General features: G+C 39.5%; 1 protein-coding gene across 2 annotated transcripts; it reads right to left on the reverse strand.

The window, feature by feature from the left end:
* Window positions 1-240: 240 nt before the first annotated feature.
* Window positions 241-26,629, reverse strand: STX17 (syntaxin 17). Of its 2 annotated transcripts, none has more exons than XM_059471413.1 (8): window positions 26,519-26,629; window positions 21,121-21,302; window positions 17,055-17,120; window positions 10,715-10,934; window positions 5,485-5,603; window positions 5,347-5,397; window positions 3,712-3,798; window positions 241-3,032 (listed from the first exon to the last, which is right to left on the reverse strand). In XM_059471413.1, the coding sequence occupies exons 2-8, from the start codon at window positions 21,241-21,243 to the stop codon at window positions 2,793-2,795; spliced, it is 906 nt and encodes a 301-aa protein (XP_059327396.1). In that variant the 5' UTR covers window positions 21,244-21,302; window positions 26,519-26,629; the 3' UTR covers window positions 241-2,792. The 2 variants fall into 2 exon arrangements, with proteins under 2 accessions (XP_059327396.1, XP_059327407.1); XM_059471424.1 differs by lacking the exon at window positions 26,519-26,629 and adding an exon at window positions 26,360-26,403.

Consider the following 26,629-nt stretch of genomic DNA (forward strand, 5'->3'; position numbering starts at 1 on the left):
CCATTTCTGAGCCACTGTGTGTGTATGAGTTACTGGATTTACTGACATTTTAGGAAGTTCTATTCATTTCAGTCAATGTAAATATTTCGATGGCTGAAGTATGTGTTTGGGAACTCATTACAGGATTCTTGTATCATGGTAGTGCAATTATTTTAATAATGTAAAATTTGGGAGGGGTTAGTCTTTTAGATGCTGAAAGGAAATAAACCCTGGTGTTCTCAGTAAATGCTCCAACCAGTCTCATAGGCAAAAACTTTTATTTCATCTGAAAGAATTATTTATATCTTACAATTCTTCTGAGTAACATGCCTAGCAATTTAATTGCTAGTTTGGTTACTCACATGCTGATGTTTCTTTGCATATGTAAATAATCCACCTATTTTAAAATATCATAGCTTAAATAACAGTCTCCCACATCTAGTGTGTACACAATGATTTCAAATTGCTTCCACAAGGATGCAACGGGGAAGAATAGTTTCTGTAGTAGACATTTCATAAAATGAGTGCACACCAAGCTGAATTTGTATAAGCTGGGGCAGAATTCAGTCTTATGAATTTAGATTGTCCTGGCATTATTCCAGTTTGGGGGGAGAGGATGGAGTCCACAACATCGCTGATGTGGCTGTTGTCATTTAAATGCACGAGGTTTCACAGCATACAGCAGGAAAGCAGAGAGCACATTTGAAGATCATACAAAAAATCAACCAGTTTCTGATTAAGAACACTTTTTTTCTTAGTGTCTTCCTTTAAATGTAGAAAATAAATATCAAAGGAATGAACAGCCTTACTATGAAGTTGTTACAAGCTCATTAACTGTGTTTACATCAGAAGTAGATGCATTGAAAGGAAAGGGCTTTTTGCCTGTCAGAAGCAAATGAGCTGAATTACTCAGGTCATGTTTTGCACTCCAGCTGAGTTTACCAGTGCAGGCACCGAGGCTTTAACACATGCAGTTTTGACAATGTCTGCAATTACTTGTGAAAACTATTCTTGCACACATTGTTTCCCTGAATCTCAGACCTACTTAAAGTAGACATAATGCTCTGGCTGATAGCAATTTCAGTATTTTAAAAGTAATAAGGAAGCACTGCTTAGAAGAAGTTATTTGTGCTGTAACTAACAGTTGCTTACAATGTCTCTAGGCACAAAACCCCATCATCTGTCATTAGCAGACAGTGATTTCCAGTGATGATATCAAAGTACTGGTTATTGAAAGGGAGTTCTTTCTATAGTACACTTCCCTGGACTGTGTTCCCTGCTAGGGAGCCTTATCTCAATACTGACTTCACTGTGCACCTAAGAAAACAACTCAAGCAGAGCTCAGGATGAATTGACCAATCTAAAAACTTCAAAAAGCGGCTTCCCAACCTCAATTTCTGTTCCCCCAAACAGTAGCAGCAGTAGTGTGGGAAGTGTCCTGAAAGGGTGGAGGTAGGACCATGTTCAGAACAGTAAATTTATGTGACAATTGTACAATTATATAACAATAACAACACATTAACACTTTTGCATTTAACAATTAAAGCTCCAGAAGCAAAAGGCTTCTTAAGGAGGGTCAGATAACAGGTGTCCACTATAAAAAGCAAGCAAAAGCACTGCCAGCATCTCACCCCATACAGGCTCCACAGCATGTCCCAAAATCTTGAAGAGGCTGAGCAGCTACACTGCCGTGTGGGTGGAAGCAGAAGTTTTGGCACTGGAGAGCAATGCAAGTATGCAGCTGCCCAAACAGGCGTGGTTTATGCCGTAAGCTCTATCAGGTCCACATTTCCAGCCCTGTCCCCAGCTCTGGGGCTGCCAGCTGGCACTGCCGGTGTGAAGGGACCTCCCTCATTGCTCCTCTGCTGGCCTGGGCCTCACAGCAGCCCTGAGGGACAGCAGCCCGTGGAGGGAGCGGGCCTGGCTGCAGCACTGCCCTCCAGGGAAGCTGTGCAGCTCTCCCACCAGGGCGCTCTGGGCTCCAGGAGAAGCAAAGGCAACATCCTGCAATAAGTGCTGCTTCCACGTGGGAGGCTTCAGGTGCAGAATGCCAGAGCTTGGCTCTTCATCCTGTAGAGTGTTCTCAGCACAAGCCAAGGAGCTGAACAGCTATGGAAAGTTATTACCCTCCAGTGGCAGTGCTGCAGGGTTGCTGCTTAGACTGTTCAATTCACAACTACACTTTGAGCCAGGTGGGAAGTTTACAAATTAACTGCCTTGCCTGGAAAGGGGAGAAGCTACTTCCAGTGCTGATGTGATACATACATAACTTTTTTCCACTTTGCTCACTCACATTCTCACCTTTTCTTACAACAGCATGTGCTTCCTGTGTATTATTAAACAGGCAGAGTCAGTCATATCCTGGGGAATAACTGAAGAGTTTGGGAATCCAGATAAATTAAGGTAAATTTAAAATACTATGAGTATGAAAGAATGATGGCATTTATTTCCTTTTCTTTGGAGCACTACAATAAAAGCTCCAGCTTCTCATGGCATTCATGGGAAAGCACTAGGATTTTCCAAGTATCTCTTTGCATTGTCTGCAAGACACTTTGTGCAAATTTGACATGAAGCACCTGTCACCCACCATTATAGCTGTGAATATAGCTTATCTAAGAATTATGTAATTAAAAGTTATCCATATAATTTTCAAAGGACTGAAAAGACAAATTCTGACACGACTTTTTCAGCCCTCCCAAGGAGCAGAACTGTCATCAAAATTCACACAACTCAGCCTTGTATGTAAAGCATAAGGCTGCAAGTCTGTCATTAGCTCAGTACACTGTTATTCCTGGCCATAATGAATCTATACTTCAGCTGGATTTTTTGGCACTTTGGTGAGAAAGCTCTGGACAGCTGGAAGAGACCTGCTCTATCATTTTTTGTTTTTTTCTTTGTATCAATTTTCCACCTGTGAAGCCCAAAATCCCACCACCAAGTGCAGCTGCAATTCCTGCTACTTTGAAGCCTGCAAGGAGACCAATAGGACCCCCCACCACTCCACCAATGACTGCACCTGCCACAGGCAGAGCTGCCAGCTTGTATTTTGCAGCCTGTAAAGGAAAAAAAAAAAAGTCAGAATACTTGCCTGTGGCGATGTGCATTTTCCCTTCACTGCTCTTGGCAATGACATGAATGCTCAGTGATAAATAAACTTTACAAATTAGTATTTAAAAAAAGTATGACAGAACATGCTAACACCAATTCAAAATCCTGTCTTGTGTATGCAGTTGTGAACCAAGTCCTTTCACATGGTTCTAGCCACTGTGCACACTGGGTGTTACCTGGTCACCATCCTTAAATCAGAAACTGAGGAAATGCTAAGATTTTTCAGTGGTGGCTCTGACTGCAGCTTTGGGGTTTATTTAGCAACTGACATGGAACAGGATGGCAATGACAGGCTATGATCAGGCTCTTGTTTATGTTTACGTGATTCTTGTGAGCCAGTCACTGACTGCATTTGTCTTTGCAGGTAAAACAAAGTAACCATCAGAACAGTGTTTCAAAGGCCCCCCCCAAATTAAATAATTGTATTTTCTAGCAGCCTGGATGTGATAGAAAATTACAAGAGAGATTGATTTTTTTTTTCCCCTGCTACCTGTGGGTCATTTCTTCTTTATTTCCTTAATTGCTGGTTCCCTCAGCATTAAAGACGGCAGATCAATGGGGTTAATACAGAGGGTGGCTGCGAGGCAGAGCACCATTGATTCACCAGCAGGAGCAGATCCCTACCTTCCCCAAGTTTTTGGTTCCCTCTTCAACATTCGCAGCAGCACTGTTGACATGTTCTTCAATCCTGTCAATCTTCTCCTGCTGGGACTAGATGCAAAGGAATTATGAGTGAGGGAACCTGCTGGGAAGCAGCAGTGAGCCAATACACACCATTTTAATGCCTGTAATCAGGGCCCCACAGCAGCTTTCATCTGCACCCGGCAGCCTTAGTAGTGCTCCATGATTAGCATCTGCTAAACTCTGCTGAAGCTACAGACTAACTTCAAAAAAATCTAAACTATTAAGTAATAATATGGGGTGGATATTAAACAATGTCTTGCTGCAGTTACAGAAAACAACTCAAAATGGTTTCTAAATCTTTCCTATAGATAGAGGAATTCAGAGTCCAAAACGAAAAATAATCCAAAGTAGCCTGTTTTGTTTCCTGCTGAGTCTCACGTTCAAAAAAAATCTATAAAGGGCATTTATAAGATCAGTACTAACTCCAATATACAAAGCTGTATCAAAAAATCTAAGAAGTATTTAATTATGACATTATAGAACAATAACTTTAGAAATAGTGACGGCACAGAAAATACACTTGATGTTACTCTGTATTTTACTGTTTGATTTTACAAAAACATTCCATCCTTTCTCTAAATGCAGTCAGTCAGGTGCCCCTGCAGTCTCTCCCAGGAAACACTGGAGCAGAAGATAAAGGGGTTTGTGGGTTTGTTTGTTCTTATTCTAATCTACGCAGGCTGGTTTATGTCACAAAATAATGAGATGGCTGATGTGCAGCTTAAAATAAAAGGCATTCTGAACTTTTTGCCTCTTTTTAAGTCAGAAACTGCTGAGTACACCAGCTCTGGTATTCATCTACAATGCAGTCCACCCACCTTAAATGCTTGGTATTATATCTAATGATGGTTAAGTGTAAAATCCAGTAAGTCCTGGGAACAGGACCTCTTCGTTTAACCTTTAGAATACTGAATGAACATTTCTGCAGTTCCTCTCCAGTCTAATGGTTCTTACCTTGAGTATTTTTGTATAGATGAAGCAGCACATACTCAGCAGAAAAGATAAAAGCTAGGTTATTTATCCCTACTAACCCAACAGCAAGGAGATTAAGAACTCTCCTAGGAGATGAGAATTGTGCATTTAAATTCCCTATGGCACAGAAGAACTAAACCAACATTTTGGCACTGTGGTGAGAGCAGAGAAAGGGCATGATAAAAGTGAGGATTTTTCTAGCACTCCTGATTAAGTGAGAAAAGAAACCTGACAAACACACACCCTGTGCAGTAAGAGCTGTCACCACCATTACAATTAGAAATTGTAAAAACTAACAGGACCTGGGTAGAAGTTGGGTAGATTGCTCTGCAGTCAGCACAGCAGAGCTTCTGCTGAGGTTCAGCTCGTGCACTGGCAGGAACATCACAGCTGCTCCACTGACAAGAATTTGGGAGCAACTCCCAGCACTAGTGCTGAAAGAGGAGATTGCTGCCTCCTCAAAGTGTCACCTTGGCAGAGCCTGAATCACAGGAGAGATACATCCTCAGCGTTTTTGTCCCCACCCAACCCCACCTAGGAGTTACCCATGCACCCTGTTTTTGTGGGAGACTCTGTAGGACAGAATGCAGAATTAATACTTACACAGACTAAGAGAGAAAACTCAGTCACCAACTGGCTGAGCTCAACCAAGTCCTGCAAATAATTAAAAAAAAAAAGTTATTCTGTGATAGTTGCTAAAACAAAGAGCACCAACATGGCAGGGAGGGAGTTCCAACATACCCCTTCTAAACTTTCCCAGGACTCAGCTGCATTTTCTTCCTGAGGTATTTCCGGAAGGCGGGAGTAGATCTGGATCAAACTTTGGGAGCCATCCTTCACTTCTGTGTTATATAAAGTTTCTGAATGAGAAACATGATGTTTATAAATAAATGCACTGGACCAGGATGCAGGTGGTGTGCAGAATTTCTCACTCCTGAAGTTTCTCAAGGGTAATCTGACACTTAACCTGATTCAAGCCAAGCAACAGCCCCAAAAATGATCATATAGGGAGATGCCTTACAGCACTACACAGTTTCTTAAAAGGATGTTATTGACAAAGAAATAGATTCATTTCTATCAGCACATTTTCACAACCAGTCCTGACATGATACTAAATTATACTCCTGAATTCAAGGTCATTTCATTCATTTTGTATCAACCAGGCTGAGAAAACTGGGCTTGGGACAAAAACTTTTCATTTACATACAACACATAAAAACACTCCCAAAACTGAACAGACAGTTACTCATTTTACGATTGATTATTATGCTACTGGTTTGATTTTCAGCCACTGAGAACTAAGAGATGCTGGAGGAAAAAGCTTTCAAAGCAAAAGCAGTGAAACCCAAGTAATGTGGTACCCAGCATTCCAAGCTGGATCATTTGAGTAAATGGTACTGTAAGGATGGCAGACATTTGCAGCTCAGTGCTGTACACGAGATATTTTCAAGTGTGTTCCTCCCTAAATCACCTGACTGAATGCAGAAGGCATTTGGACAAAGTATGGTGTTAAAAACGGGGAATGACAGACAGTGAGTAGCACTGGGGAGAGCAGATACATGAACAGGCTCACACAGCCCTCCTCCAGTCACTCCAGAGCCACTGCAGAGGGCATGGACATGCCTGAAATTGTGGACAACAAATTGAGGGGTGATAAAAAAAAAAACAAACAAGTCTGGCTTGTCAATACAAGGACTCAGGAAGAGCTTGGGAGTCTGGAAGGCAGACTGGAGAAGGTGTACATGTAAACACAGTGCAAAGACCATCTCAATTCCAACAGCTTCACCTTCTGAAGGGGGATCGCTCCTTCAGCAGGGCAGTGGTGTTAACTTCCTTGGGAAGGCAGTTCCAAGAGAAAGCTTATTATGGGGAAGGCTGGTTAGATACATCTAACAATACTAAAGTGTAAATATTGTATTAAAATCTTTAGATGCAACGATTGTGCCAAGGTACAATAATAATATTATATAACTGTTACAACAACAGATATGTCCAATGGAAAACAAATAAATATAATCATATTCTTAAAAAAAAATCAGTGCATGCTTATTCATGGAATTAATTTAAGATAAAATAAAAATTAATTATACATTTTCCTAACATTTGTCCATTTCTCAACATTTTTTATCCCAATATCTCAAAACAGATGAAGGACCCAATCTTCCTACTCTCAGCTCAGTAGAATTCTAACATGAATGAAATTGATATTTACACATAATTACTAAGTGAGCAGAGTAACAAGAATTCACTAAGCAATTTGGGGGCTTGACTTGGGCTTGTTTTTCTTTTTAAGTATTTCTGCCCCTTTTCCTTTAAGAATCCAGACACAGAAGGCACTTCATGTTTTACAATCATCACCTGTTCTTCCTGAACATATTTTTGATTAATAACCTCAGATTAATTAAGTTTGTATACTCAGTTCTAAAATATTCCTTTCCCCTTTCAATATAATTAATTCTATATCCAAATGTGTGCATTTTTTGAGAAAACTGTTCAGGCACATACTCTGACATTTATCACGGGTTTTGAGGGTTTTATTTCATTTCAATCCTACACAATCCTATTTCAAAATAAAGTTTCTTCTGTCCAGAAAGGTGTACTCTTCCCTAATCAACCACATGCATGCTAAGTTGGTTAAAATTAAAGTATTCATAACTCAAAAGCAAAATAAAAATCTCACTAAGCAAAGCTGCCTGCTTCCAAGACCTTGCTCTGGTCTGTTCCTAACAATCTATGCCGACCTACTGTAGAAAAGCATATCCTTGAAAGTGTTGTAAAACCAAGGTTCTGCATGACACACATTCCAAAGAAATTAAAACTGTAAGTAGGTTTACATGTTATCATTTTGTAGTAACTAAAAATCAGTGAGAAAAAATTCCTCATGAAAATTCTTTATTAGCTTTAAAAAAACTAAGGTAAAGAACAGGAAGGGCAAGAGGTGGTCACATTTGGGCTGAAAGTATGAGTAAGAAATTTATATTCACTACTTCACTTTTTATCAAGTCTAACCAATTTTAATAGAATTGAGAATGGAAGTGACTCTACCAGTTCATTTATACAGCATCTCCACAGAAATACAATAATACAAAACACCTCTGCAGATTTCACAGAGAAGCCTTACACCTCATTACACTTGAGATAAAAATCTAATGCTCTGGAAGATCCAATATGTTGCTTAAAAGATTTTAGTAATTTTAAGAGTGGAGTCTCACCTTTTGTTAATATTTGTTTAATATGCAATTAAATTCCATTTCTATTGGCCCTCAGTTGAGGATGGTGAATGGGGGAGGGGACTGTATCATATCACTGACATGCCTTCTAAATGGGAGATTTGAATTTGTAAACTCCTTCCTTCTCTAGCAGATGGGAAGCAACATGCTACAAAGAACGGGCACGTATTGAACTTCCTTTGATTAAGATCAACAGCCAAGATTTGCTTTCAGGACTGCAGCCTCTAAGCACAAAGGAATAGGCAATACACTGTGTCTGGGTTAGCAATTCAACAGGGCTGCTTGCACAGGCAGGCAAACTTGAAAAAAAAAACTAATTAATTGTATTTAGTTGTCTGTCTGTCTGTTTCACTTTAAATGGGGTGAATTATTTCCACATTCCTGAGTAGACTTGCAGATGCTTGCCATTCCTGTAATATTTTTTCTGTTCTTCCCATCTTCATCATTCTAATAAATTTATTTGTCCTTCTGAAATGCTGTTATTCTCAATATCCTCTGTAGTTCAAAGGTATTTCAGAAACAGTCTTGTACTTCGAAATTAAATTCTAGTTCCCACTTGCTACCTACGTAATTGTGTAAAAAACAGAAGCAGTAAGCCAGAACAAAGCCTTTCCAATGAAATATAGGAATGAACTGAGAACAACTGCAGAAAGTCACCAACAGAAGAGATATCCTAAATTTAGTTCTGATCATAACAGAGAACAGCACACAAGGAGACTGAAAGTAATGGCCAATATTACTGTGAAGGGAATCACTGAATATCAAAGACAATGAGCTCTCCACAAGAGAAGTCAACAAATTGGGTAAAACTATTAATAGAAATTACATGGAAGAAGTTCCTAAAAGATAAAGGACTGCAGAAGTGCTGGCAGACACTAAAAACAGGCTGTGCTGAAGAGGACATCAAATTGTCCTGATGCAGAGGAAGAAGTTTATGGCTTCAACAAGAGCTCTTCAATGCCCTGGATGTCAAGAATTTGACATATGAGTACAAGTTAACATATAAGAATGGGAAGTTAATATCCGGAAGACCAGGGCATAAATATATTGCAACTCCCAAGAGGCATAAATGGTAGCAAGGAAGTTCTTGTGAATGTTTTTGAAGTTAGAGGAAGACCAAGGCTGTGGAAGTTGATTGCCAGATAGAAAGGTGGCTTTAAGCAGGTATTTGATGCAATTAATTTAAATAAGAAAGAGAGAGGCTGAAACATAAAGAAAACAGGTTAAAAATATTTGGATGAGCTAGGCCTATTTGGGGTCTGAAGGTTTGATGAAATTCACTCTAGAGCATTTTTAAAAAACAGCCTTTGAAATTTCATGCATATTTTTGAGAACTTGAATAAGGTGGTCCCAGAGGACTGCAAGAGAAGAGACTTTGAAATCCATGAAGATATTAGAACAAACTACTGAACAACTAACTACAACATGTTGAAGGTGTTCAAGAGGTTGAGATTTTTATGTCAGAAGCCAATTCAGTTTACTCTGCTGGCCTTGTAAGAGAGGTTTTTACAATGGGAGTGGTGAGGCACTGCCACAGGCTGCCCAGAGAAGCTGTGGATGCCCCCATCCCTGGAAGAGTTCAAGGCCAGGTTGGATCTGAGCAGCCTGGTCTGTTGGAGGTGTTCCTATCTATGGCAGGAAGTTTGGATCTAGATGATGGTCCAAGGGTCCCTTCTAACCCAAGAAGGGATTGTGTCTGATTTATCTCCATGTTCACAAGGTTTTCTGATACTACTGCACATGACATTCTTGAAAGCAAGCCCAGTTGTCAATTCTCTTTTACTCCCTGCTCAACCACGAGGCTCACTAGGCACACTTGAAAAAAGTTCCTCTAGTTCTGCATGCAGCAACAAGAATGGTCATGAAATCAAATCTGACAGCAGGTTCTTCTACAGTGCTACTGCCTGAGAATGCTCTTTTGATTTTAGGACACATGAAATGCTCAGATCATTTTAAGTAATACTGCTACTGCAGCAATCAAATTACAGATATGGGAAAGGTTTATTCCTGATGGAACCAACCTTCTCACAGATCATCAGGAGAGAGCACTGGCCAGCACCAGGGCATAACAGAGACTTCTCCTGAAGACAGAATGGTAGAAGAAAGACTGAAAGACATTTTAGACAGAAAGGAGGGAAGACCAGCAAACATATCCGATTTCTAGCATGTCATGGTATGTTTTCAAAATCCTTTATTTAAATGGATTTATACCCCTTTCTTGTCAGTTACCAAGTTAAAATGTTAAAGGAGGAGATGTTCTTCCTTACCTAGAAACTTGTTTCTTCTTTTCCATATATTTCATCAATGCTGTATTACACTGTCTATCATAAAAAAATCTTCCTGGTATTTCTTCAATTCAATGAAAATGGCCAAAATTATTACTTGCACACAATCAAGTGATTTGCAGGGGGGACAAAAGAAGCCAAGCTACCTTGAAACATAAATGAAAGTATTCTGCTTCCTATGAACAGTCCACTATTTCAAGATCCAGGGGTCCAGGACCTTTGCCACAGAAGGCCAAAGATATTTAATTTTTTAAGGTATTTAAGCATTTTCTGCTTATCAAAATTTCAGTCACAGGGCTGGTAAAAGTGTGGTGTAAGGAAAGAAATCTACTTCTTCATTAACAACACTCTTCAACTGAAATCTTATTTGTTTACTTCATTTATATCTGGTCAGAGAAACTGCATACTGGATACAATGACAGAGATACAATAAATACAGAAATTAAATTCTACTACCTTCTCCTAGAGTTGCAGATCTGGTTAAAGAGGCATCCTCCTGTCCTTTGAGTTGCCTTTTAAGTTCTTCTGCAGATTCAGAATGCAGCTGCAGGAAGTCCTTAATGGCAACTGAAGCTTCCTCTTTAATGGGATTTATCATTCTCTGCAGAACTGGGATGTCTTCCTGCCGCACTCGCAAACACAACTTCTCCATCTCGCGCATGTTGGCACGGAGCTGCTGCAAGAGCATTAAGAGTTATTTTGTAGCTGACTGTGAAAACACCAGATGCCTTCAGTGCCTGGGAAGCACCTATCCTCTTTATAATCAAGGGAGAAACATTTTTGAAGCCATCACCACCACTATTTTGAATTTTTCCAGCTGTTGTTTTTGTACTTTATCCACTTTTCCAAGTCAGTTTGGTTTATTTTGGGTTTCAATTAAAGTATTTAACTAATTAATTCATTGTGTAATCGCTCAAGTTATTTATGTTTCTCTGGTCAATTTAGGTCTTTGCCAAAATATTTACACAAGTTGCAATAAGTTGCAATAATATCCAAGTAAAGTAAGTGAGTGCTTCTCAAAATTTGCCTTTTTTATAATAGTAAGTGACTATGGTGATCACAGGACCTCACAACACCGTCATTCATAACCCCCAACTACCCCAAATCTTTCATTTTGTGAAGACAACTTCAGGGACAAAGATTACTTTTTTCTTTTATTCTTTTTTTCAGATGAACAACAAATACATTTGTTTGATTGGAATATCAAATTTAATAAAACATGTAAATACTTCTTTAGTTACAAGACTTCTGAGGAGATATAAACTGTTCACAACTAGCAAGAACTGGATGTGTACAGGCCTTTCACATGAGATAAATTTCTTTCTGCATTAAAAATAAAGGGGCTTTTAATTGCCTGGGCTTTAAAAATACACACAAATTTTCTTTTCCTACAAATGAAAAGACAAAATTTACAGTTTAAATTACACCACTTACTGTTTTAGGACAGAGTTTTTATCTAATTATATAAAAAAAAGACAAAAATATATTCTCTGCATTACTTTACAGTGACACAATAAATTCTATTCTTTGTCGCTTATTTACCAATTAATTTGAATACTCTTCTCACAACAGAGCAAGAGAATGGATTGACACCAATGAGTGGTTAGAAATACAAAGGTTTTCTTCCAGAATACAAACCAGGTACAGATCATGCCTTAGAGAGGTAAAACTGACTATCTGGAAAAGCAAGATCTAGATGGAACTAATTTTATTTATATACACTAGTGGAATTAATTGCTTTTAGTATTTATAAAAAAAAAAGTAGAAAATATAATTAGAGAAGAAGGAAGGAAATTATTCAACAACCTGTTGCACAAGCTTCCAAAGAAAGAACTACTGATTCGTTAAAATCATGTGGCAAATTACTAAGATTATATTAGATTATACTGTATGCTTAAATTAAGAGTACTATTAGCCAAATTAGGCTGCATTATTCAAGACTAACCTCAGGTAAAACCACTGATTGACAATTAAAAGAAAGAGAGAGAAAAAAAAAAAACCCAACTGTGGAAGACACTGAGCTGAATTAGAAACATGGTAGCCAGTAACTTTCCTCATCCATTCCTCATCTCAGTCTACCTCCTGCTTCCTGGTATCTCCCCCCATGTGAGCCCCTATGTACCCAGAAAAGGAGAACGTCACCACTTTCATACTGCACCATGTGCCAAAATTATTGGTTTATAGAATCTTGGAATTTCACTGAAGTAACAAATGGGGACTATCAAAACACAACACTCAATCATCTAATTTCTAGAACTATATGCAAGGGACTGAGGTTGATCATGCAGTTTTATTTCAGTAAAGAAAATTATTACTATTATCCTGTCTTTGGCAACAATTGGAGAAAAAAAAAAAAGAGGCATGTCAAACAAACAAAAATTAGTGAAACAGTGACAACAATGAGTTTGGGGTGAGATAACAATGGTTCCACAGTAGCTCCTTTTTCTTTTAAAGAAAAAGGAGAATTTTGCAGTTGAAATTGACTTAAAATGTAGTTCTGCTTGGGATCTGTACCATGGCAGCTGCTGCTGGGGCAAATCACAAGTTTGTGCAGGGACCAACACAACACAACTGGCTGATGGGAGTTTGCACAGATCCTGAACAGAGGCTTAAAGAGGTATGAAGTACTCACCCTAAGCAATGATCCAGATAATAAATAAGAAATGAATAAATAATAAATAAACCAGATCCTCACTTCCACTGCTCATTATTACCTTGCTAATCAAAGAGAAATATTTCTAAGCAAGAAGATGGAGGAATCAGATGATGATATTAGCCAATTTAGTGAAATTTAATTTTAGGAGCTCTTCCTTTGTAGTTTTGTAGGGAGGACTTGTGTTCCACTTACTGTCAAAACAGAAGGTGAATGGATTCAGCCTAGCAGGAAAGTTCAGCCCTGCTGTGAGGAGTCACATCCCAGGAGCTCACCAGGGTGGAACATCACAAATGTTATGGATATGCAAATGACTCTGACTTCTTCTCATAATAATTTTAATGGCACTGAGTTTAATTTCTAGGTAGAGCATGAAAGTGTATCACTTTCATCTCAACTGTTTGCACTTTTAAAACCAAGATTATTTAGCAGGGAAGGTAATAAAAAATTCTCTTTTCATTTGTGGAGACTTCCAAGTTTTGCACTCTCCAAATTCAGCCCAAAAGACACAGAACTTTTCTTTATAACAACTGCAATTTTAGTCCATTAACTTCCAAAATCAAACAAGAATCTTTGTTTCAAATGGCTTTCTCACAAAAACTGCAGGAAAATAGAACTGGTGAAAACCTTGGGAAGTTATCCCTTCAATGCATGATCCACTGTCCCTATATTATTCCTGTCAGTTGTTTATCTAATCTGGTCTTAAAAGGACTTCTGCATGAAGAGCTACAACCTTCTTCATACCTCACTGCCAGAATTCAGCATACTATAGCATTTCCTTATGTCTAACAGAAATCTCTCTGGGCTCAGCTTAAACCAGGTATTTCTAATCTTCTCTGTGCAAAATAGGGAAAGACAAGCCCTGTCCTCTTTGCAACCATGCTCTCCATGTTTGCAGACAGACAGCATGATGCTCTTGGACGCTCTTTGGGCAAAATAAGTGATTTCTTGATCTTCACCACAAGTCCTGTTCTCTCAATTTCTGACTGCATTCAGTGGTCTCTCCCTATTCACTTCATGCCTTCCTTGGAAGTGTGGTGCCCAAACTGGACTATTCTACCTGGGATCCTATTACTGCTGACTGAAGAGACTGTAGGAGAGACCACACTGACTGCCCTCCTGCTTATATATCTCACTAAGTTATCTGGCTTTTCTGGACCACTACCACACAATCAGTCAGTTCACTTCTACTCCATGTCCCTCAAGTCTTAAAAAATTCTTGGCCTAGGTCAAAGGAACTCTGAGTTTAAGGACATCTTTACCCTGCAGATGGCCACAGGCTGCAATAATGCTCTGATTTTACATGATCCTTCACTGAAACCACAAAGAACCTCCTGCAGAAATGAAGTTTTCTACACTACTCCTCATGCCCTCACAGCTTATCTACACAGTATGCCAGAGAGGATCATTTTAGAAATGTTACAGAAGACCTGAGCCATACAGGACCTTGAGCCAACAACCTGAGCTTTGAAGATTTATGCAAAAAAGAGCTGATCAGAAACCACCTTTAACTTGTAAACCATTTTCAGCTGAACTAGAAACCATAAAAGTGAAAAAGAAAAAATAGATTAACATTTTTCAAGCAGCTTTCCAGGTTAGAGTAATACAGTGGAGAGACTATGTCAGCCTAAATATGTTTTGCAGAACAGAGTCTCTTTTTGTGGGCTGAATAAAGACTAAAGCCAGACTGTTCATCCACTGCATTTTTCTTTTTTTTTTCTTTTTTTGTTTAATGTCTTATTTCCTCTCTAGTACCTGTGGCTTTTCTCTTCCTCTCACCACCAAAATGATCAGGGCAGTCCTTAGATGTTACAACAAAATACTGCCATTTCATTGAAATTAGCTAAAACCTTGAAGTAATTAATTGTGTGGTACAGTCAGCATGTATGCAGACAAAGCCTAGAAAACTTCAAATTCATTCATGCCCTAACATTTTAAGAAGTCCATGGACTGTCCCTAAAAATGAAAATATACAAGAGCACGTTCAGAAAAACTAATACATGATACACAAGCTATTTTCTCAACATTTTTGAAAGGGTCTCTTCATGCCCTGAGCAAGATTTATCTGTTTTCTTCACCATCCTTTATAGAAGTTTTTAATGTGTCACCCAGTCACTTGAAGGCAGAGCAACAGATTTACACTCATCTATACTTCTATTATAATTTTGACCATCATCAAAATTACAACAGAAGTAATTATTCTGGGTAAACTGAAAATTCAGAAAAATGGCTAATTATGTGCACATGGATTAAATGTAGAATGGCTGTGCATATATTTGTCTAAAACCTGTGGCGGATGCCTTGGGTCAATATTGACTTAGGGATTCCTAATGTATTTTTACAACATCTAATTTTGAGAGCAAAGTGTGTGCTGCAGAGAACATTTGGTATCACAATAATTAATCTGATTTCTTTGCAAACAAACAGATCACAAGTCCATCAGTAAACATTTAAACAGCTTACAGCAAACACATTCTACATGTCATATAATTTATTATCAAGTACTCCAGACTCCTAACTATTTAATTAAAACAAAGAGCCAGTCTGCTCTTCTTGCATGGACCCAGATACTTATTCTGCTCTCTGGGTATCAGAATGTGAACCACTTTAATGCATCTAGATCTGTATCCAGAGCTAGAAGCAATAAGCATTAAATAAAACCTAAGAAAATTTACTTTGACTGTAAAAACAGCCAGCTTTAGATTCAAGACAAATACAAATGTTTCTTGAGAAATATAAGCAGTTTTCTTATTAAAACACTTAAAATATCTAAAAATAACATCTTAAACACAATTATTTTTTCTGTAATTATTGACAGATTTTTGTCTTGCTAAATAAATGATACTGGTAACTTAAAGTTACAAGAGAAGCCTTTCCCACAACTCAGAGATGAAAACAGATTAGAGAACAGACATAAGCAAATACATACTTACTATACCACACCTGTTAAAATGACGTTGTTTTAACAGAACTTCCACCTTTGGAAGCCTCTTTGAATATGAAGAATAAACTTGTATTAAAATTTCAAAAGTACTCAGTGAAAAATCAAAATATATTCAAACCTCCAATGAGCAGGAATATTAACTGGGTTTTACATGTCACATCATATCACCTATACTAAAGAAAAAGTATAGGTGATATTCTATTCTTCAAAAAAGACATGTATCTTCAGCTCTGCCTACTATCTAATTCTGTTGTTCAGTCAGGATTAAGTTCTTCTTTTTGAGGTGAACTGGTTTTGGTGGTGTTTTTTTTTTTTTTTCATGTTTAGTTTGTTCTAATTTCCCACAGAGTCAGTAAGACACTGAAACAAACATGGGAATTCACAGTGTTAGAATTGTGAGCAATGGTTTAAGACTACACCACCTGTGCTGGCAAATCCTGCTTGTCCATGTGCAGTGTAGGTCGCTTACAGTAGCAAAGATAGGTCCCTCCTCTGAACCACACCTGTGAAACCCACACAAGATGCCTCTCCTGGCCCCAGAACACTGGCATGCAGCTGTTACAGACACCAGGTGCTACATCTGCCTCAGCAAACTTTGTGCTGCAGATGTGGTCCTTGATGTGGTCCTTCTGTCTGATAATCTACTTCGCCTGTGTGCTATTTAGCTGATGTTTGGCTGAGTTTCTGCATCATTTTCATCAAGACATTATGTATTTTTAGAAAGAGTGTATAGTTCCCTGTGTGCTGAGTTACGGATGATTATGGGTGAAGTCACTGAGATGATGCCTGTGCTGACAAATGTGCTGGTATTTCCTCCTTGATGATATCATGTACCTACCAAGAGATGTGCACACCAAACCAGTAGTCCAGATGTTCTCTGTCTGAAATCATGCTTTAAAATTAGCAGTATCCCTTACTGCAAGAGCTGTCTTCTAATTTAATAATGTAAGAGGAAAGTTTGCAAAAGATCACAGTCTCCAAACTTTTGCTTTTTCAAGAACACGGAAACATTTCTGACTGTTTTTGCCTCATAGGACACAATTAGGAAATCCCTAACTTTTAAATGAAGTGAAACTGTGTGCTTGCTTGTCAAACCCACCTGTGAAGTGTATGTCTCCCTGAAGGCCCACCCCTGAGGTGACCAGAACTATGTCTGTAATTCAACCCCATCAGCAGCACAGCCACTTTCATATCCTTACCTGAACTGTTCGTCCTGCGTTGATGTGCTCTTCGTGCAGTCTGTCCCAGAGCCTGCATCTCTGATACTAAAACAGAGGAAAAGGACTCCTCAGAATTGCTATTTTTACCAACTGGTTATGCAGAAAAAAAGCCACCTCTGGTAAATTATCACTTTAATTTTCCAAAACTGAAAGTTGAGTCATAAACAGTTCCACTGCAAAATTAGAGAGGTAAATAGCAACGTATTTTGTGAAAAATTTTGTACAATATATTTTACTGAATTACAGACAACCAGTCTCAGTATCAGTTTTTAACATCCAAGTGATACTGCATCCTGACACTGCTGTGGCATAAATCATTTGGTGGGCAGTAGAACAAACAGCAGAAAAAGAAGAAAGTTGTGGAATAGTGGATAAACAGTACTGATCATGAAGGACAGTACAGGACAATGAAGTATCTGATACTACTGACATGGAAAATGGCATTCATTACACAATGCTGCTGTCTACATTTACACTGAACATTTCTATATAGTGACAAACACAGCTAGAAGAACCATCAGGCCAGGTCTGACACCTACCTGAGGCTCCACTAACTTTAGTGGGAAACTATCCATACAGTACTTCCCATGGGACAGAGACCAGAATAACTTTTACATTAGCAGAGAGCAAGTTTGGCAAAAGAACTGCATATTATCACATATCAACCCTTCCATCAATCAAACAAATCAGTGCCTGCTACAGGCAGTTGACACAAATAATACAGAGACTTCAGCATGAAAAAGAGTAATAAAGTAATAGAAGCAGAAGCTGTGATTCCTGGAATGTGTACTGAAACTATCAAAGAATGCATTTACCACATTGGATATTAGAATATTTATTTAATTATTTAGATAAAAAGGCAAAATATTTACCATGATTTCTAAGGTATTTTTATGTAAAATCTAATTCCTCAATTTCTTAATAACCTTTGTTACCAATAAAAAACTTTATCTATAGCCTCTATCTTTCCATAATTATTTTCATAATTTTAGATACCACAGCAATAAGGATCATAAGTGACTCAGCTTCCTAAAATACAAGGAGAAATCTAAAGTTACTACTTATTTTCAAAGCAAAAAGTTCTTTCATGTTAGGACTTTGTAGTGCTATGGAAGATAAAAGGTTTAGTGTTCAACAAAGTCAGATTAACATAATTCTTCCAGGAAACTGAATAATAATAACATCTGAATAAATTGCTATGCCATTAAAATTACTGCCAGTGTTCTTTAAAATAAAATGGACAGAAAGCCCTGTATCAACAGTAGATTTTCCAATTTAGTCAAAGAGTACTGAAACAGGAATTTCTGAGGTTCTAGGGAAAAATCACCTATTTGACTTCAGCTGACTGTAATACATTGTCCAAACAACTAATAATAAAATATCCTGTTACCAGTTAAGAAAAATTCCTTTACTGCTCTTCATAATTTCTTCTAGAGATGCTCAGCACATTCATCTGCTTAATACATTGTTTTATTACTTTGCTTCAAAACTCAGAATATGCTAGTGACGAGCCCAAAGAATCCAATGACTTAACACACTGACATTCACATGGTCAGAGAATTCCTCCTTGTTGACTTCTCTTTGTCGTGCCACACAAAGTAGGCCACACTCCTGGACAGTGCTCACCCTGGGGCCTCAAGGACAGTAAAACTTGAGAAGAGATGGTATTGACATTATTTCTTGTGGAAACTGGTGCTGTTCAGCCTGGAGGAGAGAAGGTTGCGTGGAGACCTCACTGCAGCCCTCCAGTATCTGAAGGGGGCCTACCAGAAAGCCAGAGAAAGAAACTTCAACAGGAGCTGTAGTGATAGGACAAGGAGCAATGGGTACAAATTGCAAGGGGGGAAATTTAGGTTAGGGATTAGGAAGGAATCTTTTACTCTGAGGGGGGTGAGACACTGGAACAGGTTGCCTGGGAAGGTCATGGATGCCCAATCCCTGGCAGTGTTCAAAGCCTTGGGCCTAATGGAAGGTGCTCCTGCCCATGGCAGTGGGGCTGGGACTAGATGATCTCTAAGGTCCATTCCAACCCCTTAACGTTCTATGATCTTATCCTGAACAAATACATGTAAAACTAAGGGAAGTCCAGGAAGTAAAAACAGCTATGGAATCCTAACCTCTCATGTCAGGTCCAGGGAGAGCCATAAAAATGGTCCAAGGGCTGGAACAGCTCTCCTATGAAGAAAGGCTGAGAGAGTTGGGATTGTTCAGCTTGGAGAAGGCTCTTAAGAGACCCTATTGCAGCCTTTCCATAAAGAAAGAGGGCTTTGGAGAAAGACAAAGACTTTTTACTAAGGCCTGTAGTGACTGCATAAGGGGCAATGCTTTTAAATGTTTAGAGGGTAAGCTGAGACTAGACATAAGATTTTTTTTTCTGATGGGGGTGGTGAGGAAGTAGAACAGGTTGCCCAGAGAAGTTGTAAATGTCCCAGGCCAGGAAGGCCTATGTTGGATGGGCTTTGAGCAACCTGATGTAATGAAATGTGTTCCCACCCCATTGCAGGGGGTTGGACTGGATGATCTTTTTAAAGTTTCTCTTCCAACCCAAATCACTCTATTGTCCCATATTTCTGTGCTATTTAATCATAATTGTGCTATAGCCAAATAGTTTGCATTCCACAACAAAAATACAAAACATTAGGTTACTCTCAGACACTCCATCTCTTTTGCTCTATGAATATTCTCTTGAGAGCCCTCTTTAGAAAGAAACTTTCATGCTTCTGCTTTGGATCCCTTCCACCTGTCCTTGAAAGTATCCAGTGGACATGGAGAGAACTCAGAAGTTTGTCATAGTATCTCCTGCTAAAAGCTCTTCAATAAATGTCTTACACAAACATCCACACTCGGATAAGACTGCAGGAAGATTCAGATACCCTAATTTCTCATTTTGTGTCACCTCGAACAACAATGGTTCCCAGCCAAAGGTAAAAAGTGTTTCACACAGCATCTTTTAAAACAGGTACAAGAAATGAAACTGAAACAATGAAATGAAATTTTTCTCTCTTGAAAGCAAGAGAGAGTGTCTTACAGCACTTTTTTTTTTTTTTAAGGATTGTTGCATATCACCAACAAAGTCTAGGGCAGTAAGCCAAACAAAATCTCCACCTTCCTGTACTACTACAGGAAGTGTAGTACCAATGTACTGCCAAGTCAATTGCTGCTATCTAACAGAGACTTAGAGACATCTGTACCTCTTTTGGATACACATGCATTTTATTCCCTCTTGGAGTGAAAGGCCATCCAATCCATGGAATGTGCTATAGAAAACAAGTATTTTCAGAGGGAAAACATAGAAAGAAAGAAGAATTCCAGAGAACTTATTTCTTAAGGCTATAGCTTTTAAGTTTTCCAAAATGGTCATATAGAAAGTTGGACTCTCATATAGTTGAGAAGCAATGATGATGAATTTATGGCAGCCACTTCCTCTGGAAAGGTGTATTCAAGTTCAAATTTCATTATATATTGATTTTATAGTTTCTTCAAACAGTGATTTAGGAGATTAATTGTTTGGACTATCTCTGGAACCTAAGGTTTAAATCAATATTCATGAAATGAGGTTAGAGATATTGGCTTCATCATAAGTAAATAATGTTGCTGCTCTAAGCAATTGGACATAATTAGTGATTTTTGCTTAAAAATAGCCTGTAAAATAAACAGAATCAGGTTCTATAAAATTATCCTTTTACCTCTAGGGATGTTTGGTTTGCATGGCTGAAAGTTAATTTTACAAAAACTATTGAAGAGAAAATCATCATGACAGCTCACAAAAGTACTGTAACACATTCATTATGGCTAAAATTCATGTAAAAGATATAATATATGAACTATCATACAAGTATTTCAACCAAACTACTGCTAACATTGGTGTTTACTACAAATGTAAAGGCCTTTGTGCACACAATTACAAATATAGAACTTTCATCTATAGCCAAATTTGAATCAAAGCATTTTGTCATCAACCTCTCACCAAAACTCTACATAATCTTTCAGTGAGACTGCTTCTATACTGCAAAAATAACTACATTAGTAAAAAGTGAACACTAACCTTCTCAATATTTATTTGGTGTTTTCTTAACCTTTCCAAATCTGTTGGAATTGCCACTTTAATGAATTTCTGAATTGCAGGTTCGATTCGGCGGAGTTTAACTTTTTCCTCATCTTCAGACATCCTAAAAGCAGCTTTCAAGCCAACAGTTGTCCAATATATCTTCACCAAGGTAAAAACCCCTAAAAACCAAAAAAAAAAAATAAACAAGAAAGTTAAACCTGAATCATTTTTTAAAGAAATCAAAATAAGATAAATCTGTCTTTCTGATAACCACGCATCCCCCAAAACCAAATTAAGCAGTATTAATATCTGGATGTTTGCATTTAAATGTATTACCTTTACTTATTTGCAGGCTTTGGGGATAATTTTTCATAAAACTTAACACTAACAAGAAGAAAAAAAGCAGCTAAGTAATTAAGGCAGAGGCAAATGTTTTACAGCATAATGATACAGAAAAAGGTTTGGTAAAAACCTTCAAATTAGATGGTTTGATGGATCAGAATTCGCATATTGCCAATTCTCATTCAGAATCATCCTAAAATTTGTAAAACGTGTCCTGAAAACACACCAGAATATAATTAATTTTGGAATTCCATTTCCTGGAAATGTTAAGAGCTCCTGAATGAAGATTTGCACTCCAAATTGCATATGTTCCCTGCCAACAATGACTAAGGCACCACCTAACAAGGGGTATAAATAGGCTGCTGAAATATTTGCAGGACCAGTAGGCACATAAGCAGCCTGAATTCTGTTCCCTGCATAGTGTAAAGCATAATTTTTGTGTTTCACTTCTCTAAAAGAGGTGTGTAGTATTGCATGTAATAGCATTTATCTACAGAGCATAGGAGTAACATAAAAGAATTCCATCACGCTGCATGCGCACTAGGGGAAAGAAGACATGTAAGAGAAAGTTTTGTCACAAGTCTCAGTAAAAAGACACATGCTAACTTGGTTATATGGAAGTACCTGAAGTACATCAGCTACCATATCAGAAAGCTTTCCCAATTTTCCTCTTTTGGTAATAAACTGATATAAAGTAATTAACCCAGCATATTCTTCCTGGTACAGGTGAGGCACAGCAGAACATTACAGGTTAAAAAACATTCCTGTTTTTCCCACAGCCAAACATATTATCAACAGTGAAATTAGACATCACTTTTCCCACATCTGCCAAGGGTGTGAAAAAGCAGAGGGAGGGTGTTGGTGTTTTTGTGAGAGCTGTGATTCCTGCAGGCAGGAGACCATGAGGGCAGACTCCAGCTGACGGCACTGGGTCTTTGCTCAGTGTTCAGCCCCAGCCCTCTGGTGCAGGCTGCAGGGAGCACACCTACAAACCTGCTCCAAACTCAAAGCAGTCAAGTGGGAAGCATCCTCCAGCAAGAAAGGGAAAGCACTTCTGGTACAGGGAGGAAGATGGTTGCAAATAAAACAACGCTGCATTTTTCAGAAGAACAGAATGCTAACAGGAGACTCTCCTCCTTTGATCTATCCCGATCAACAAAGAAATTGAAAACCGTGGAAAGCTGAATGCTTACTGAGAGTAGACCAAGTTAGGTGAAGTCAATCTTTAAGGTTTCAATGACACATCTTTTCTTTTTCCAGAACCTCAAAAGGAAATTATTTCATCAACTGACTTTGCAGTCATTGCTAAATCATACCCACTTCAAATTATAAAGACACACTATCAAGTGGTCTTACAAATTCCCTTCTAACCCAAGGCATTTAATAATAACCTTCAAATAAACATGCAGTGGATGGGTGACCTCACACTTTTCAGGTTGCAAAAAGAACTTTATACCTTTTGCATTGATTCACTCTTTTCACCATTCCAAAAACAGCAGTTTAAATGCAAGCTGATAAAAAATACATTCTATTATACCTTGGTCACTACAGTCCCTAACTTGTGAAAGAGGCACTCATAGATCACAGTTGAACTCTATTCTAAGTCTAGAACTGATTTTTTTTTTATAATGTCCAAAAGATAAGAAGCATCATACTCCAAACTGCAGTACTTCCTCCTCAAACAGACATTTAATTTCCTGGCAGCTTATACACTAATCCATGAGTTTATGAGCTAGAATTAATTAAAAATTGGTTCCCTAAAGATATTTAATAGCCATGTCATGCTTCTCCTTAATACGGAATCATCTTGAAGAAGTGTTGATGCAAATTCTTCAAATGTGTAACACAACATGAACTCCCAGAAGCACACAGCCCATTCTGTCTTAGAAGAAATACAGCAGAGACTAAGTTAAATTAACCATAACTTTGTCCTTAACCTTTCATGACATCTGGAGATTGATGAGAGTCAAAACTGATAGTTTAGATGACTTACAGTCTGGAGCACTGTGAAAGCACAGTTGATGTAAACAATGGCCATGTGCCTTGGGTAGATGATCTGAATTCTGCATTTTGAAGACTTGGCTGCATGCAGAGCTCTGGCTAATAATTTTCTTCTCATTAAGAATTTCCTGACAGTAAAGTAACTTCCATGACAGTGTCTAATCTAAAGACACTGCTGCCTAAAATTCACTGTGTAACAAATTTGAAAAACTAAGAAAGAAATATAAAAACTCCTTACATTCTCATCAGGTCTCCTGATTAATTTTCTTTCAAATAGTACAGTAGCTTCTGCAACAAAAATTCTAAGCCATAAATTATCAATGCAATGTCTTCCTTTTTTTTAACATTCATAAAATATTAACATTAAATAAAAAAATTGATGTTATGTATTTCTGCTTGTTGCTGATGCAACTTCAAGGAAACCTTCCATACTTTACATGATTTGTGTTCTCCTAAACATGATTTTTAATAACTGATTTCTGTAGCATAATGTCTGTTCCTTCAGCAATCACAGAGTAACAGGACAGTTTAGGTTGGCAGGGATTTTCACATGCCATCCAGTACAAGCTGAATCAGACGTCATTGCACAGACCCTTGTCCAGTAAAGTTCTAGCACCTCCATGGATGGACATTCCTCACTCACTAGAGCCCTTCCTTCAGTGTTTGACTATTGTCCAGGCTAAAAACAAACAGACAAAACGACAACCATGAAGACCTTCCCTGTAGCTAAACCAGCTTGTGTCCAGTGCTGCTCATCCCACTGTCACACACCTCCAAGAGCAGCCTGGCTCTACAGCTCCTACCCACGAGAGCAAGACCTCCCCTTCCTTCACCTTCTCTTAAGGCTGAACAAACCCTTCTCTCTTTCTCCTAGAATGCCACGTGCTCCAGCCCCCTAACCACCACAACACCAGGGAGGTGAGTTGCCTCTGTCCTTGGATCTGAGTATCAGTGACTGAAATAACTCTAACCCAGAAGTGATCAAGACTGAGATGCAGAAAAACTTTCAGTCAACTAGGTAAATAAAAAAGACATATCTAAAGCAGGCTGTAGCAGCACAAGTCACATAGTTGCAGTCAACCAGAAGTAAAATTCTTCCAGGTATGGTAACATACTTGTTACTTGTTATGAATTTCAGAAATTGCTGCTAACACACTTCAAACGTTAATACTCGTGAACTTTTGCTTGTTAACACTCATGAACTTTCGTTAAACTGCTTATTGTTCTCCCCTGAAACCCAGTACAATACACAACAAACCTCAGGAGTTCTGCTTGCCCAGGGAAACACAATGTAATTCACTGATTTGATTTTAATTCACTCACAACACTTTAGACAACCACTGCCACTACAAAAAGTACCTCCAGCATAAATGCCTTGTTGATAAGGGTTTAAAGGCCAAAAAGTTTTTCCCTGTAAATAAAATTAACTGGAATATAAGGATGTACAACAGCTTTCTACTTAGGGTGACCTGAAACATTTCCTAGAGTGGTACTGGCCCCACGATTGCAGTGATGCCATTGCTCACTTGGCCAAGGCCTATAGTTAGTGAGGAACACACTCCTCTGGTAGGCTACAGACAAACTGCACTCTGGGACTAAATTACATCTTTTACTTTTTGTCTCTAAAATAAATCAAAATAAAAGAACTTTGTTAGGCTGAAATAAGGCCCAGTCACCAGCCCCAGCGTGTTCACAAAGTTACATGAAACTGCTTAGTGCAATAAACAGACACGTGTGGGATCCCCCACAGAACACCCACAATCAGCAGCTGTACAGGTCAGGCTGTGGCTCCCAGTAGATCTGTGCTCTTGTGGATCACCTGGCAACACAAACTTGATCCAGGCAAGGCAAGGGCACATGGCTGCATTTTGAGAATTCAGAGCAGACAACAGGCATTTTGTCTTGGATTTGTATGTTTAAGCCAGCTGCAGAAGGGCAGAAAATACCTGATGACTAACACATGAGCACCTTTTGCACAAAGCTGAACTGGTGGAGCGAGTCTGCAGTGGGCTGACGCCTGCCACGAGAGGCCACAACAGCTCAACCTGCAATCAGAGCCCTAATACTGAACTCTCACTATTAACAGAACTACACCTCTGGTCTCACCCCAGAACCATACAATCAATTAGGTTGGAAAAGACCTTCGGAATCATCAGCTCCAACCTATCAACACCACCCTGACAACTAACCACGGCACTGAGTGCCACAGCCACTCTTTCCTCAAATACCCCCAGGGACAGTGACTCCACCACCTTCCTGGACAGTCCACTCCAATGTCTAATTAACCTTTATGAAGAAATTCTTCCTGACATCCAACCTAAACCTCGGCTGTTGCAGCATAAGATCAACAGGTTCTGGAGGCCTACCCTGCCTGTAACCATGCCTTGGAAAAGCAAGGCGTGTGTGAAAAAAGGAAAAGCATGAAAAATAAAGACAGCCTTCAAGTCTTACATAAAGGCTTCAAGCAGACTAAACTACTTCTTTTTTTCCTGACTTACAGTTTTAAAAGCCTGGGCAATGCCAGGCTTAACAATTTGTCACGCTGCAAAGAATAAGTAAACAAGTAAACAAGACAATCCAAACTGGTGTGACACGTTCTGTCACGATCAACACCCCACAGCCCGACCGCGGGGGAACCTCGGGCCCGGCCGCTGCTGGGGGCACGTCCGGCCGGTCACCCCCAGCCCCTCTGCCGGGCCGGGCCGGGAGTAGGACGAGCCCCCGCCGCTCCGCCACCGGCCCCGGGTCGGGCCGGGCAGGGCCGGGGTCAGCGGCGGCCGCCGCGGCCTGGCCGAGGACCCGGCCCCGGGAGTCACGGGGGGAGCCCGGCGCTCGCTCCGCGCTGAAGCTCTCACCGGCCCCGTGGCTCGGCAGGGCCCAGCCCAGGGCTCACCGTGCGCTCGCCAGGCCCCGGCTCGGCCCTTCTCTTCCCTTCGCCTCGCTGGCACGGGGAGCGAAAGCGAAAGCGGAGCCGCCCCAGCCCCGCTGCCCGCTGGTCCCCGCTCCCTCCGCCCCCGCCCGCCCCCGGTCCCTCAGCCCCTCACCCCCTCACCATGGGGCGGCCGTGTGGCGGGCGCTGAGCGCGGGCGGCGGCGGCGGCCCCGGGACGCTGGGCGGGAGCCGGCGCTGGGCTCCCCCTCCGCCGCGGGGCGCGGCCCAGCCC

This window comes from Ammospiza nelsoni, chromosome 1 (assembly GCF_027579445.1).
Source record: "Ammospiza nelsoni isolate bAmmNel1 chromosome 1, bAmmNel1.pri, whole genome shotgun sequence".
In the NCBI taxonomy this organism is placed as follows: Eukaryota; Metazoa; Chordata; class Aves; order Passeriformes; family Passerellidae; genus Ammospiza; species Ammospiza nelsoni.